Here is a 16,384-nt window from a genome sequence, read left to right on the forward strand (position 1 = left end):
TACGTGATTTATAATTATGACTTAAATAAGTCATTCTATTTATCTAAAAGCATACCTCATTCTAAAACAAAATAAGTTTTTAATTGCTGTTTTTTATTTTTTTTTACTCTTAAATACTCTTCAATGAATATACAAGTAATACATATCTGTACTAACGGTATACATACATATGTATAATATATTTAAAATTTATATCTCACAAAATAATATCCTTAAAATACAATATTTTTTTAACAACAAAATAAAATTCAAAATTAAAATTTACTTAGTTTTCTATTTTATTCTCCTGATACTTAAATTGGCATTTTGCCAGAATTAATTCGCGAATTTTTTTTCTTTTTGTCTTTTTTTTTTTTTGAGGTGTGCATTATTAATTGTCCTTTGTGGAGTAATAACATTTTGAAATTAAATTTTCTACATGAACTCAAATGGTTTTTTTTGTTCAATTTAATGAAATTTTTAAAAATTTTAATTTATTAAATATTTTCATTTCAAAAATTTAGAAATATTTTCAGCGCTGAAACAAATAGAAAACATGCTGAATATAATTTTAAAAATATTCCTTAGGTTCTATAATCTAGTAACACGGGATATAAATTCCATTCAGTAATTTAATTTTTAGTTTATTTAGAATTCAAAACCGAACTATTACAATATTGAATTTTTATAATTGAAGCATGACGGATGGTATAAATACAAGTCATATGGACAAGTAAGTATGGACACAAGTCACATCAATTAAATTACATCACACCGATATACACATAAAATAAAGAATAAATTTTACGGAGTACAGCTGCTTATATAATAGTATAACAATAAAGTACGATGCAGAATCGATTCAAAATCATCTAGAAATCATGTATGAAAATGCATCAATATACGGCAACACCTTAAAACATCAATACGTGAAGCAGTGCATCAATTTTTTTTGTAATTTTATATTGATGCAGAGTTCTTTATATAGAAACTGAGAAATAATATATTATTTTAAATCAATATCTAATAAAGTTAATTATTTTTTGATAATATTAGTTTCAAATAATGAATTGAATAAAAAAAAATATGAAAACCAAATGTTTGATTTTATTAAAATTTCCAAAACTTAATCGAAATTAAAAAAAAAAAATTTTTGATAGAATTTTCAATTGTTAAAAATTTTAATACTTTTACATAAAAACCTTGTCAAAATAAACGCCAAAAAACATATGATTTATAAAATGTTCAAAAATTTCAAAATAATTTTTAATCATGTAAGGTAAATTCATCACATCGGCATAGCATCAGTAACTTTTTTTTGATTACTTTCCGATTATACCCTTTATTTACGTACTTTATGTATAATCAACTAACCAACTATCGAAAATCCTACTCCATTTTCAAAACTACTAATAATTAAAAATGCCAAAATTTAAAAATTGTAATGCTTCCTTCCAAATTACAAGAACGTGTTTAAAGAAAACAAAAAGGGAGGAGGTTTTCGTTTATTCAGTTTTAGTACGTTCGAAAATTCATGCTACATGCACTAAAAATATAGATCGTTTTAATTAAATTTAAAATTCAAAAAAAAAGAACTTTAAATTTCAAAATGGCAGATTCAGATATTGAAGGATTATTAATGTAAGTTTTCTTAAAGTCTTCAATTCTTGTTAAAATTTACTTGTTTTGCAGCAAATTGGAAGGCATACAATTTTATAAACAATGTCATTTCTGTTATTTTTCAACGACTGATTATTTAGAAATTTCAGAATTTGTAGACTGCGTAAACAAAAAAAAAACTTAGATAAAGTTTTGGCATACCGTTTAACGCTGCGACTTAGAAATTTTAGTTCTAATATAGAACTTTCAGCACAGGGTGCATAAACGAAAAACCCAGAGTTTTAGCCTGCAAACATGAGTGAAATAATCGACCAAATAAATTCTACAATTTTTTTTTTTCTTACCCAAAAAATTTAATGAAACAAACTTTAAATATTATTTTTTTATTTTTATTTTCACGTATTATATTTATTTGTATAATATAAGGTTCTTGTTTTTTCAAATTTTTCTTTTGTTTTTTTTTTTTTGTTTAACTTTGTTTAAAATACATAATTAAATTTATGATAATTAAAAAGAAAGAATATAGGTTAAGTGAATACAATTGAATAAAATTTAGTAAAAAATAAGAAAATTATAAAAAATTTTATATAATTTTTTTGTATTTTGTTTGTTTTGTTAATACAATTAATAAAATTTTTTTCTTTTTTAAAACTTTTAATCATTTATTTTATTATTTTTTTATTTATTATTAAACTTAACAGATTTTTTCTCAATACATTTTTTATTTTGTTTTACGTTTTTGTTTTTTTTTTTTAAAATATTTTATTTAAATATCTGTTTTATACTTCAATTTTTCTTATTCCCTGTTTATTTTAATTTATTGTTCGAAATAAAACGGAAAGTTTCTTATATAATAATTTATTGTTTTATAAATATATTTTATAAGAGAAATAAATAAATTAAATAATTTAATACTTAAATTTATAATTTTAAAAGCAGCTATATACTCGTATAAATAAATATTAAATAAAATATTATAAACAAATTGTTTTTTTTTAAATATGGTTAAATGCTGTTTTATTGTATTTTGCTTTGCATTGCTATATAATTATAAATAAGCAGACAAATTCATGTACATTCTTATAAATTTTTTTTAATTTAATTAAAATTAATTATATTGCTTATAAATAGAATAAAATTTTTTTTTAAGTTAACTTAAATTTTATAAGAATTTTTGTTAAATACTAAATGCACACTCATAAATAATTTTAATTAATAAGAGATTATAGACGAAAAAGTAAAATGAAAACCAAATTAATAAATTTACAAATATTGAATACTTGAAACAAAAAAGATTCTTTTTTTGAATATATAAGAATATCTATAAGAGTGAAATATTCATCAAATTTTCACTTGTGAAGACTATATTATTTTCTATAAGTATCAATTTACAATAATTTAAATTTAAAGAAAAAAAAAAACAAATAAGTTGATATGCAAAATGTTGTCAAATTTTATACCTAACAGTTTTCGTATTGAAGAATCAACAAATCTAAAACATAACAAGTTTAATTTTTAATTTGATTATTTAATATTTTGAAATTATATCCAACTCTCACCACTTAACTTATTAAATTTTTTAAGAATATTGAAATGACTGAAATCAATTTGAAAAAATATTTTAAATATTACGAATAGAAATTTAGATATAATGTGAATCTGAATCTATATTAAAAATAGTACAAAAAATTATAAAGTACAACTTAAGACATAATATAACAAATTCTTACATTTGAAATAATTATAAAAAATGAGAAATAAAAAATAAAATAAATGTTGTTTTCACAGCGTAACATTTAATACGCTGCAATTATGTAGAAAAAATAATTTCCGGGAAATATTATTATTATTAAAAACTAATAAATTCAAATTAAGAAAATTTAAATTTGATTTTCTTTTAATATCAACCAATAAGTAAAAAAAAAATTATGATAGAAATAGAAATTTTTATTAAACAAAAAGTAAAACTTTCTCATTTAACAAAAATTTACAGGATTTAAATAAGATGTTATAAAAATTTCTTGGTATATACTTGTTCTCTCTTTTTGTACATTAAATTACTAACACATTATACTTATATATTTTATACTTTTATAGCATATTATAAGTTTTTATAAAATAAATTGTACAATATTGTTAAATTTTTAACACAAAAAATTATATGGCCACTAAATTAATTGTTTCATTCGTTTTTCTTAAAAAATATTATGTAATTTTTTATTTTTACCACATATGTTTAAAATGCATACAATTTTTTATTTTCATTAAATTATAAATTTATATTTTAAAATTATATTGTATTAAATTATAAAATTATGTTTTAAATACACGTTTATTATAATTATTTTTCAATTTTTAAAATTATTAATTTTTTGTTGATTGTAAAAAAAATTTTGAACATTTTCTTACTTTTCATTGTTGTTTCTCTTTTGTTTTTTTTTTTTTAGTCTTTCAAAATTTTTCTGAATTTACTTTCATTAAATATTTAATTTAAATTGGTCAAAAAATTTGTAATTTTTTTATCAAACCGTCTAATATCTATTTCACATCAAAAAATTGTTTATAAAGTTAAAAAGGAAAAAATCGTAGCTTCTGAACAGTCTTTTATTATTTTTGTTACTTTACTTTTATTTTCATTGTCGTTGATAGCAAACATCATTTCATAAAAAGAAATTTCTTTAATAGGAAAACAAAAGTTTAAAAATAAAATTTTTAGTCAAACTTTCAATTAAAAATGCAATTTTACTGGTAATAACCAAATATTAGAAATTAAGGTATGTAATTGAGCACAAATTTTTAAATATTATTTTGAATAGTTCATTAAGATTGTAAAATAATAAAAAGCAAACAAAATCTATTTTTTTGAAAATGTTAATTAATACCTAAATTGAGAAAATGTAAGAGATATCCAAAAAATTAAAATAAATTTTTATTTGAATAGCTATTCGTTTTTGTTTTTTTTTTTTTGTATTACTAATGTAAATTCCTAAAATGTAAATTTTTTCTATATGTATTTGTTTTTTTCCGAAAATTTTCTATAAAATTCATACAATTATTTTTTTTTTTGTATTAATTTTTTTTTTTCTTTTGTATCAAATTGTAATTTTATCATATAAGCTCACATTTAATAATATTTTTACTATGTAATTTCCTAGAAAATTTATTCATAACTATGATCTATTATAATCCCATACAAGCATAGGATATTTAAACATGAATTATTGAAAAAAAAATTTTAATAACAGAAAATTGTTATTGAAATTATAGTAAGATAGAAATTTAATTAATAAAAATTAATTATTTTACTATGTTTAAGAAAAATTGGTAAGAAAAATATTAAAAATAAAATTTATTAAATAATGTTCATCACGATCTATTATAAAAAATGTTACAATTAATTATACTTAATATAAAAATACTATTCAAAAAATACAAATTGTTCTTTTCTTTTTCTAATAAAATGATTGTAGAATTTTGCTTTGAACATTACTTATATATATGCATGTATCAGAATGTAAATATTTTAAAAATGAAATTTAAATGACAATAATTATATCCAAAATATATTGAAAACAGTTTATTTATTTAATTTAATTACACACAAAAAACTTTAAATGAATAATTAAAATTATACTGAATATGCAATGAAATCTGATTTTGAAAATTGATGAATTTAATAAAAAATTTGAGATTATTAGTACTTACATGTACTTATTTAAAATAAATTTTTACTATATTCAATTTTTTATATTAAAATTATTAAATTATTGAACTTTTAAAAAAAAAAATTTATGAAAAATATTAAAATATACTTACAACTATAAAAAATATTTAATAAATGCAATTTAAATTCTTTTTTAAAATCAGAACAAATAATTAACAATGAACAAATTCATTTTAAATGTTAAATATTTTCTTAATAATAATTTTATATTTATTACATTTTTCAAATTAAATTTGATGCATTTGCTTCTGTTTTTCATATAAATATTTGAAATTTCATTTTCAAGAGACTAGTGAATATTTTTTTTCTTAAATTATTATTTTTTTTTTTTGTTGTTTTCAATTAGAAATTAAAAGAAAAGTGATCAAAATTTCGATATTTAGCTATGTAAAATATTAAAATCCAAAATTCCTTAGTTTAAAATAATTAATATAATAATTAATTGAATTTAAAAAAAAAGTTCTTATCAAAATATGAAAGGAATTACTAAGCAGCACTTAGTACTCTATTACAAATTTTATTAATTTAATTCAAATGAATGTAGATTCATTTTTGAAATGGTAATGCAATATCTTTATTAATTAAAATTAAATAGTCTATTATTTTTTCTACCATTAATTAATGAATCATACAAAAATTTTTCAATTGAAAAATATTCTCGGTAATTGAAATTCTTAATAAAATGTAAATTAGTACAATACTTAGAAAATAAACTTGCATAATATAATTTTAATATAAATTTTGTAAAGCTCAAACACTTAATTGATTCTTAAAATCATTTGATACTTTTTATAGCACAATTGCAATTTTTTCCATGGCTATTTTCATGCCTACATTGATATTAGCAATTTAAAAAAATATTTTAAATTTTATTTTCTTGTTATTTTTCTATTTGAAATACATGCATATATAAAATTATATATTTATATTTTATATAATATTTATAAATGGAACACTTTATTTCTTAAATGTAAACTTTTTGAACAATAATTTATAAATTTTTTTAAAATTGCTAAATAATCGACACAAATCAATCACTTTTCTTTTCAAAATAATATCATGGTAACAAAAACTTTGATAAATATTCCAAGTTGGATAAAAAACAAAACTTGTATCTTGTTTGCAGTGCACTTTTTTTTTTAATTATATTTAAGTAAAAATTAAACTTTCAATTAAAATTATTAAGACAAAAAAAGTGTTGTTTTCTATTACATAAGTCAATTTCAAAAACAACTTTAATTCTTAAAAAATGCGAGCACAGTTTTAATTCTATAAAACAAAATGATTACCATGATAAATTAAGAATTATCGATGTACAACATGATTTGAAAAAATAATCTTATTGGTAAATACTTGGCGTTTTCTATTATAAAAAATTCTTGTTTAGACTACTAATATGCATATAAAAAAAATTAAAATAAATTTATCCTAGCGTTAAAATTTAAAATTATTATTCCATTATAAGTACATATACATATTTTATTTTCTGGAAGTTCTTTCTCTGCTTTCATCACGATTTGAATTTTGTATATTACCATGAGTTTTTCTTGATCTTTTGAATTTAGCCATATCTTCACCAAAAACATCACCAGTTCTTAGTGCTGATATTAAATCATCGAATTCACCTTTATTACCATCATGACGCTCGTTATGATGATTATCGGATGAATCTTTCTTTAAACCTAAATTTCGTGCAACAGATGACATTAATCCTTCTTTATTTTTTCTTTCTATTGTACGTTTTTTGAGTTCAGCTTCTTGTTTAGCGCGTTTTTCTTCTTCCTCCTGACGTTTTCTTATTGCATCATTATCATGTTTTGCTTCATAAAAAGCTACTAAAAAGGAATCAAAAATACCAAAGAATTCTTCAGGTTGAACAACTGAACCGTCTTCTCCAAATAATCGTACAGCTCGGTCAAATCGTGTTTTCATATCTTGAAATTGATCTTCCAATTCAGAAAATCGTACTGACGCTTGAGCATGAAATTCTCTCATAACTGGTAAAAATCGATCACCTGGTTGTGCTGGTCCGGCACTTCTATGGAATTCAATTTCACGTGATACATCTGCTAAACCGGTACGTAGAACTGAAATATCTTTTTCCATTTCTCCTAAAGATACTTTAGATGCTTCACGAACATGCGGTAAATCTTCTTCTAATTTTAGTAAATCTGTGAATTTCTTTTCAATTACTTGAACTAAATAATGTAATAACGTCGTTCCTTTAATTAAATTTGATTTGGTATCAGCTAACCGATTTAAAGATGCTAAACGGAAACCAGAAGCATTACCACGTGAACCACGATTCATATAATTTCCAAGTGCTAACACAAGTTCCAGCAATTTACGTAATTTTCGTGATCTAGCAATTTCACGTGAGGCCTCCATTACTGAATTAATGCGTGGAATTAAGTCGTTTACAGTTATCATAAACTTCTTTTTGTAATGAAGATTTTTTAAGCGCTGCTCATAATGTGGAATTTTTGATATTTCATATAAAAAGCGATCTGCCCGTGCTAATGATTCAATTTCTTCGCTATGCTCATCAAGAAGCGTTCTTTCTTCTGGCGAAGGTGTAAATTTTAATAACTGTTCAACCATATCAATTGGTAATTTCTCATCAGCATCCATTGATAATATAGCCCGACATATTTCTTCATCACTCATTTTCAATTTACTCAATAGGATTGTACAATTTTGAGCTCTTCTGCCATCGATTATTGATAGAATTTTAGATCTTTGTTTACCAACTAATGGTAAATCTTCAACGGACCCGTCGTTTACTACATTTTTTTGATAAGCACAAAATAACTTGTCAATCGACTCTAATTCCATGGTATTGTACCACTTTGATTCGTCGAGCTCACTCCACACTGTGCCCTGTACTTTAGCGTCAGGTAATTTTGACCAATTAAAGCTTTTTAGTGGATTAGTTGGCTGTGGAACATTTTTTAGTTTCGCGTCAGTTTTGGGAGCTGCTGGCGGAGCCATTGTGAACATTGGTGGTGGCGGAGCCTTGGGGCATGGTGGTGGCGGTGGAGGAACAGCTATAAATGAAGAAGTCAAGCCTGGTGCTGGTGGAGGAGGGATCGGTGGAGACTTGACTTCAGTATTATTGATTGTGTTACCTTTGAGTCCTGCAACTTTTTGATCATCTGGTATATTTCCTTCTGTGACCATGCGCTCAAGACGAGTACGTTCTTGCTGCTCATTTGCTAAGCGATGTTGCAGTTCTTCAATCTTCATTTCGGCATTTACAACACGTTGCGCGGTTTGAGAATGGTTATTACTTTCTTTTTCCAAACGTTCACGCATTCTAGCTAGACTAGTTTCTAAATCTTCCTTTTCTTGCAGACGTAAATCAAGTTCCTGTTCTTTTTTAGTTAATTTTGTATATATTTCAGAGTTTTCACGTTCAAGTTCTTCAGCCCGATCCCTTGCAGCTGTAAGTTCTTCCTCCTTTACTAAAAGTTTAACAATCTCAGAAACATTTATTTGTAAAGGTTCAACATCATTATCATGAATACGATCATTACTTCCTTTGCTACTATTTGTATCTTTATCTTCGTTATTAAAGCTTTTTTGTGATTCCGTTTCAGTTTGAAGAACTATTTGTTGTACAACTCTATCAAACAATAGCCAGTATTGATTACATCTACCTGTATATGGTAACAGTAGCATATGTTGAAACAATGATAATAAATGTGGGTATGCTGGCGAATGACTCAATTTTTTTCGCAATAAGTCGAACATTGCAGTAGCACTTTTGGTGTCAACATGTTCTTGGTCGAATTTTCTTGCAAGTTCTCTTTCATCTTCATTGCGTACCATTTCAAAAAAATCCAAATGGCGATCTAAGGTCTCATTTTCATGTTTACGTAACTTATCTATAACTGGCTGTATTCCGAGCATTAAAAATTCGTAACGTAAATGTAAACGAAATTCTAAATTTTCTTGTCCTGGTCCGTAATTCAATACTGCGTTTATAAATGACATTATTGCTGTTTTTAAATTAACGTCATCGCGGTATGCTCCTGTTGAACGATCTAGGTCGTTTATTATACCTTGAAATCTTGCTCTTTCAGCAGCAAATTTTTGAAAATTTAGCATCGCTATTAAAACTTTTTTATGACCGCCAGGCACTAAGCATACAGCCCCAAGAATTTCTAATGCAGCTATTTTTGTTTTTATATTATCGGCAGCTAATGATTGTGCAATTATGTCAATACCGGTAGGATGTGATAAAACATGAGCACGGCCTGTCGAATTATTCATAAGAGCTTTAATGCAGCCAATTAGACTAGTATGTAATGAAGTATTTATAACACGAATATTCATATTTTCTAACATTTCTAATAAAGCTGGTAATCCTTTAATCTCAATGAATCGTAAAACAAAACTATGAGCTGATGTACGTAATGCCGTTTTAAGTGCATCTAAAAATGTGGTATAATTTTCTAATTTAACATTATAATCGTGTGACGGTGAATCCTCTGGATTTGTACTCAAATGTTCTGTTATTTCATTCAAACGTTCAAGATATTGTTCTGGTGTTGGTGGTACAGTTATAGGATGGGAATTACCATCAACTGTGTCGACTGGCTGTTTTCTTGAACAATATATTTGCCATTTTTTTTGCGGTGGTAAATTTAGCATTGCCGCTTTATTTGGTGCTGTTAAATCTAATTCTTCAACTAATTCAGAAAATTTGGCATCTAATTCTTCAAGAGGTGGCATTGGTTGGGTTGGAGTAAATGTTTGAAGAGTGAACGCCCCTTCAACCACACATATTTCTAGTGGTTCGTCATTTGGAAAGCACCCACACCAACCACGCTTCCCCCGAAATGCAGGCATTTTGTTATTTTTATATATTTTTATTTATTCTGTTTTATATTTTATTGTTTTGTAATTTTATTTAATTTTTTGTTTAAATCTAAGAAAAAAAATTAATAAAAGAAAACACTTCTTAGCAAATAACAGCAAATGTTTTTTCACTTTTTTCATTAAATTTTTAATTTAATTTTTATCAATTTAATTACCTACTTTCTTTGTCAATCCGTATTAGATGCAATATACAAAACGTCTGTTATGCACATTTAATCAGGAATCTGAATAATAAACGAAATGAAAATAATAGTTGTAGAAAGTGTAGAAAACTTGAATACTTGATGACTTTCTGTTAATTTTTTTTTTTCACTTGTAAATTTATTTTTTATTTCTTTTGGTCTCCACATTGAATATTTAAAATGTTAACAAAAAAAAAAAAAAAAAAAGCAAATTATGTATAAAAAAAAATTTCCCCGTCTCTTTTAAAATTTCTTCCGTAATTGCACTTCGCTTATATTTTCGTTAACAATCTTCTTTGAAGTCTCAGGCTAAACTGAATGGGCAACTAATGGAAAAAGTTGATGATTCTCTACTGCTGATAGTAAGTTCAGTAAAATAGCTTTAATAGCGATTAATTCAGCTAGGTCAAACTGTATTTTTATGTAATTTATTCACAGCACGTATGTTTGGAAGATTTTGTATTAAAAATTTAATGAAATGGAAATTTTTGTTTATTTTTATTATTTTAATATTTATTCGTTGTGAAGTTTTACACACAAATTGTTGAAGTATGCAAAAGTAAAATAAAAATTTAACAAAAAACTTAGACAGAACTTAGACAAAAATGTCAATATGTTCTTCGAAAGAAAAATGTCTCCGGTTATCGATTTTTCAACAAATTACCACCTTTTTATTTTGTTTCTAGTTTTTGTATAAAAAACTTTTTGCATCACTTTTTTTATTCTTAACTCATAATTATTTTTTTTTTCAACTTTAAAATTTTATATATAGAAATACTTTGTTTACAAAAACTTTTATTGTTATATTCATTTTTAAAAACATTTTTTTTTTATTTTTTGAATTTTTTCACCAGAACAGAAACGAAAGACTACTAGCCATGCTTATGGTATTTTTGGGATTGGTTGAAAATTGATCGATTTTTCTCTACGAAATTATTGTGTATGTATACAGAATTTTAGATTTGGTACTTATAAACAATTTTAATGGAATTTATTTACATATATCACATTCATATTTATTTAGAAAAAAATTATTTAACATACCTTGTCATTTTAACACTGTATTTTAAATCTCAAAAAATGATTTATTTAATATTTTCAATTGTATTCTTTTGAGTTCTATTCTTTTACAGAAACACAAATAAATCCTTTTAGAATTACATTTTCGCGACTTAATCTTTACACTTTATCAAACAACCCGGGGAACAAAAATACACTAATTATATGGGAAATTTTTTATCATTTTACTGCACAAGTGCGGCTGCCGTGTTGTGTACATATTTTTTTCGAATATATATTTTGTTTTTCATATCATTTTGACTTTCACAATCGAGCCTCGAAATTTATGTATTCAAAATTGAATACAAAATGCATAATTTGTAATGTCATAAAACTATGATTCTAAATGACTTTCGAAATTTTTTCGAGAACAAAAAATCTAATCACTTCTACCAACTTTGAAAAAAGCTTTAACACATTTTTAATATAAATTTACGCTCATCGTTTGCACAAAATCTCAACTGACACATTTTTTACATATTAAAAATTTTAATATAGGGAGGAGTATAATTATTTTTTATATTCTAATGGTGTAATGAATATTAAAAACTTTTTCTTCCACATATTAATTTAATTACTTAAGTATAAAAAATAATGAACTAAAAAACACAATTATATACAAAAATTTAAAAACAAATATTTTTTAAAAATATTAAATATTTTTTTACATCTAGTTATAATACTAATTGTATCAAATTGTTAAACTTTTTCGTTTCCACATTAGGTTGTCAGTTACAAAGAATGATTTCATGTATACAACAAAAATATTTCAGAGTAAAATATTTTTTCATTATTATGTACGGTTATGTTGTAAGTCACAATCCGTTAGGGCGTTTGGCAATTAAAATTTTGTTGAAAATTTTACATCCGTTTTTTCAATGCTTTTTTGACTGAAATCATTTTGAAGAAGAATTGTTGAAGTTAGCAAGAAAATGAAAACTTGTAATTAATGGTAGAACTAAATCTGAATGTGGCCAATGAAATGAACTACAGTGTACATGTTGACAGTTCCAGTGTTACAATAAGACACACAACAATATAGTATGGGTGCACCACTTTTATTTTTAAAAATTCAGAGACGTTTAGACGTTAAATTAAACCACATTTCATAAAAACGTTTCGATACAAGAATTAATATTGGTATTAGTCCTCTTCACATTATAAGCTTCACCAAATTTATTTGATGTAATCTCTAATCTGTGATTTAAATAGTGATTGCTTATACATATTATGTGGCACTTCTTCTATCTTTTTAGCAATGGTATAATCCATTTTACAAAGCTAATATCACAAGCATAAACACAGCTTTTATCATCTGATTTTCATAAGTTAAAATTTATCTCAGGTTGGTCATCATGAGTTCATCATTAAAAAAAGAGTCATAGTTATGTGTAATGTTTTCACGTATTAGCTCGTTTATTTAGAAAATATTTGACTCATCAATTAATTATCCAATCAGAATCTCATTCGTTTATTGTTTGGCAATACTGCTATTTAATCGAGAAATGATTTCATAAAAACGCCATTTTTCTTTTGATTGTTGAACTATAAAGTAGATTCACTTAACATTCCAACTACAGTTATCGCTATTGCGCTAATCGAGAAAAATCATATTTTTTTTTGAAAATTCGAAAAGGATATACTAAATAAATTTCAATATGTCAATCCACGTAAAAGATGCTAACGATTTTACCGAACAACTTAAAAATGCAGGTGATAAACTAGTAGTTGTAGATTTCTTTGCAACATGGTGTGGGCCGTGTAAAATCATTGCCCCTGTTCTTGAAGAATTAGCTACAAGTTTTGCTGGCAAGGTAAGAATAATTTAAATTTTTAATATTGAATATACGAAACAAGTTTTTTTATAAAAGAAAAATACTAAATATTATGTAATCTAAATTGCAGGCCGTTGTATTAAAAGTTGATGTTGATGAATGTGAAGAAGTTGCTGCTGATAATCAAATTTCCAGCATGCCAACATTTGTGTTCTTCAAAGATTCAAAAGAAATTGATAGATTTTCTGGTGCTAATGCTGAAAATCTTAAACAGCATTTCGAAAAACACACAGCATAATTTTTAAACAATATCGCACGTAAATAACCATTTTTTTTTTTTTTTGTTAACTGTGTCGCTTTTAAAGTGAATAAGGAAAAAGAATCCTAAAGTAAAGTTAAAAAAAATATTTTAGTTTATAAATTTTTTTAAAGATTATTTTGCTGATTATAGAGTAAAAAGTTAAATGTTTAAAGCTAAATATTAATAAAAAAAAGAGAATATTTCTATTCCTCGAAAATAAGTGTTTTTTTAATTAATACACATAGAAAAATGGGGCAAATGCAAAAAGGTTTTTTTAATATCGTGACGAATTTCGAATTTTTATAATACATGAAATACTACAGTATAATATTTTGATTATTGTTTGTATTACTTGTGGTAGGGATATTAGTCATCGATTTTATTAAAAATAGCAATCCATTTAATATGAAAAGCACTACAACTACATTTAATATGTAAGTATCTATTTTAAAAAATAAAACCCGTTTTAATAAATTCATCACGGTATAGGTAAGTAAATTACTAACATTTGATGACGCATTTATGGCGGTTTTTTTTTAAATATAGGATTTTTTGATGTATTAATTAGTTTTATGTAGAAGCATAAAGCATAATGGAATCAAATGCTATAAGAAAATATTTGGAGGTCATTTAAGTAAAGAAAGAATGATTGCCAGAATATGCCAATGATTATTAAGGGAAAAACATGTTTTTTCTTTTTCATTTTTTTTGTTTTAGTTCTTTTATTATGACATAATCATTCAACAATGTGCTGGTCATTGTTTACTTACTCATATACAAATTACATAGGGAGCATATTGTTTTTAAATACAATATAAGAATCAATAATTATGTGTCCACATTCATAATATTTATTTGGTATTCAATTAATAAAAGTAATATTACATCATTATAGGTACATATTCCATTATCATCTAAGTACTTTGTTTTTGTAAGAAAATTTCAAAGAATTTAGAAAAATTTCGATAATCAGTCATTTTGTAAATTTCACAATCATCTAGTTTACTTTAAATAAACTATTATTTTATTAATAGTTAATATTAAAACATCAAATATTATCAAAATCCAAATATTTAATTATTTGGGGGTGAAAACAAATGAAAAACCAATAAAATAGCTCTCTCTACCTACATGCAGCTGGACATATGCCTACCTATTCTAAATACACATAAATACACTATTTATTTTAAGATAGCACTCGTAACAATAAGTGTAAACAAATTTGATTAATAAAATCAAATACCTGTTTGGTTCTTTTAATGTATGTAGGTATACAAGTAGGTAGGAACCTATTAAAGAAGTAGGTACTTTATTTAAAGATATAAATATATACATACATACATACAAATATGTATGAAGTTATTTTTTTCGGTTCTTGAAATAATCAATTGAAAAGCTCAAATTAGATTTTTGATTTGAGAAAAAAAAATACACCTTAAATTTGAAAAGTTTCATTTATTTATTACTTATAATTTTTGCAATTAATTCAAATATGTTTATTTTGTAATTATATACTTATGTAGCTCCCTACCTATATTCTGGATGAATTTTTCACCTTTATTCAAATAATTTTATTAAAAGCGTTTATTATAATTATAAAGAGGAAGGACGATACAAAATTATTTCATAATAGGTATGGATGTGTCAACTATTGTGTTATATGTACGTATGTATTTATTTTACATTGAAATAATACATACAATTTATATATACATACATACAGTACTTTAGGTTATGAGGGGATGAACCAATGTATGTACATAATTTGTCCTTATAACAGTAAACAGTTATCATAATATTAATTAGTCGGTATTCATATTAAAAACATAAATACATATTTGTACACATGCGAATTTTTTATTTATCTAATATTGAAAATAATTGAGGAATTTTGTTAATTGCAATAAAGTTCCTATAATTTTATAAAAAATAATAATTTTATATTTGATATTAATTATACATACCCATTTCATATATGGTTACTAGATATGCATACATCTAAAGAATGCCTGTTATCTTAGAAAATTATTTAATAGAATAAACAAAAAAAAATTAGATAAGAAAAGTAAAATAAAATAAATTTTTTATGCTTTTCCACAATTAAAATGATGATTGAGATTTTGTTAAATATTTACACTGCAGTCATAATATCCATAATTAAGTACATACATACATACATGTATATTTTCGAATATACAAAACACTTGGTTTGATATTTCAAACGTTTTGTTTTTCCGAACTACACACAAACACAGTTATTTATCTAATGCACATTAACTTTGGTAGTTTATAATAATATAATCTATGAATGTATAGTAATAAAAATAATATATATGTACCTACCGATATTACATATCATAATATAGACACTATTATTTGTAAAGAATAAAAAAAAAAAAATGAAAACTGATACTTTTATGCGGTAGCAAAGAAATAATAATTTTTTTTTAATTATAAAATTAATCGAAATTAAAATATTATATACTTTAATATATACACACATTATGAGTGTGTATCTAAATACCAGCAAGTAGTTAGAATTGTAATTACTAATACAGTTGACTATATAGTAGTTAGGTTGTATAGCACCTGACTATATAATAAACCTTTGGTAAATAAAAGCTAAGTACAGGAACATTTTTTAATTATCCGACTTTATAGAATAGTGTACTATTTATTTTTGAATTATTTTTAAAACATGAATAATATTATGCATACATTATGTATATATGTACATATACAAATGCATGTGTACATATTCAAGGGCTTGTCCTGTTAAACTTCTGTAATCAAAAAAGTAGGTCAAGATTGTAGTTAAATTCAAAGAAAAATTAATATTCTACTATTCTTGGGGGCACGA

At 23.9% G+C, this 16,384-nt stretch overlaps 3 protein-coding genes across 4 annotated transcripts in view; 1 reads left to right on the top strand and 2 right to left on the bottom strand.

Moving 5' to 3' along the window:
• LOC129610948 (uncharacterized) overlaps positions 1 to 11,584 on the bottom strand; it is a 106,887-nt gene extending 95,303 nt beyond the window's left edge. The window contains exon 1 of the mRNA XM_055523798.1: positions 11,434 to 11,584. The gene's annotated coding sequence lies outside the window, so the exon portion shown is untranslated. The remainder of the gene's footprint in view (positions 1 to 11,433) is intronic.
• Positions 6,585 to 11,296, bottom strand: LOC129610963 (disheveled-associated activator of morphogenesis 1). 2 transcript variants are annotated; one of them, XM_055523819.1, is made up of 2 exons: positions 10,367 to 11,296; positions 6,585 to 10,256 (listed from the first exon to the last, which is right to left on the bottom strand). In XM_055523819.1, the coding sequence occupies exon 2, from the start codon at positions 10,175 to 10,177 to the stop codon at positions 6,803 to 6,805; it is 3,375 nt and encodes a 1,124-aa protein (XP_055379794.1). In that variant the 5' UTR covers positions 10,178 to 10,256; positions 10,367 to 11,296; the 3' UTR covers positions 6,585 to 6,802. The 2 variants fall into 2 exon arrangements, with proteins under 2 accessions (XP_055379794.1, XP_055379802.1); XM_055523827.1 differs by having other exon boundaries at positions 10,363 to 11,296.
• A 1,372-nt stretch (positions 11,585 to 12,956) lies between the features above and the next one.
• On the top strand, positions 12,957 to 13,744 carry LOC129610974 (thioredoxin-2-like). Its single transcript, XM_055523841.1, has 2 exons — positions 12,957 to 13,262; positions 13,354 to 13,744. The coding sequence occupies exons 1-2, from the start codon at positions 13,107 to 13,109 to the stop codon at positions 13,519 to 13,521; spliced, it is 324 nt and encodes a 107-aa protein (XP_055379816.1). The 5' UTR covers positions 12,957 to 13,106; the 3' UTR covers positions 13,522 to 13,744.
• The last annotated feature ends 2,640 nt before the right edge of the window (positions 13,745 to 16,384 follow it).

This window comes from Condylostylus longicornis, unplaced genomic scaffold (genome assembly GCF_029603195.1).
Source record: "Condylostylus longicornis isolate FDR11 unplaced genomic scaffold, ASM2960319v2 ptg000004l, whole genome shotgun sequence".
Taxonomy (NCBI): Eukaryota; Metazoa; Arthropoda; class Insecta; order Diptera; family Dolichopodidae; genus Condylostylus; species Condylostylus longicornis.

Coding starts and splice junctions, on each gene's coding strand:
- LOC129610963 (XM_055523819.1), bottom strand. CDS start 10,177: ATGCCTGCATTTCGGGGGAAGCGTGGTTGGTGTGGGTGCTTTCCAAAT.
- LOC129610974 (XM_055523841.1), top strand. CDS start 13,107: ATGTCAATCCACGTAAAAGATGCTAACGATTTTACCGAACAACTTAAA. Junction 13,263..13,353: donor CTACAAGTTTTGCTGGCAAG/GTAAGAATAATT, acceptor TCTAAATTGCAG/GCCGTTGTATTAAAAGTTGA.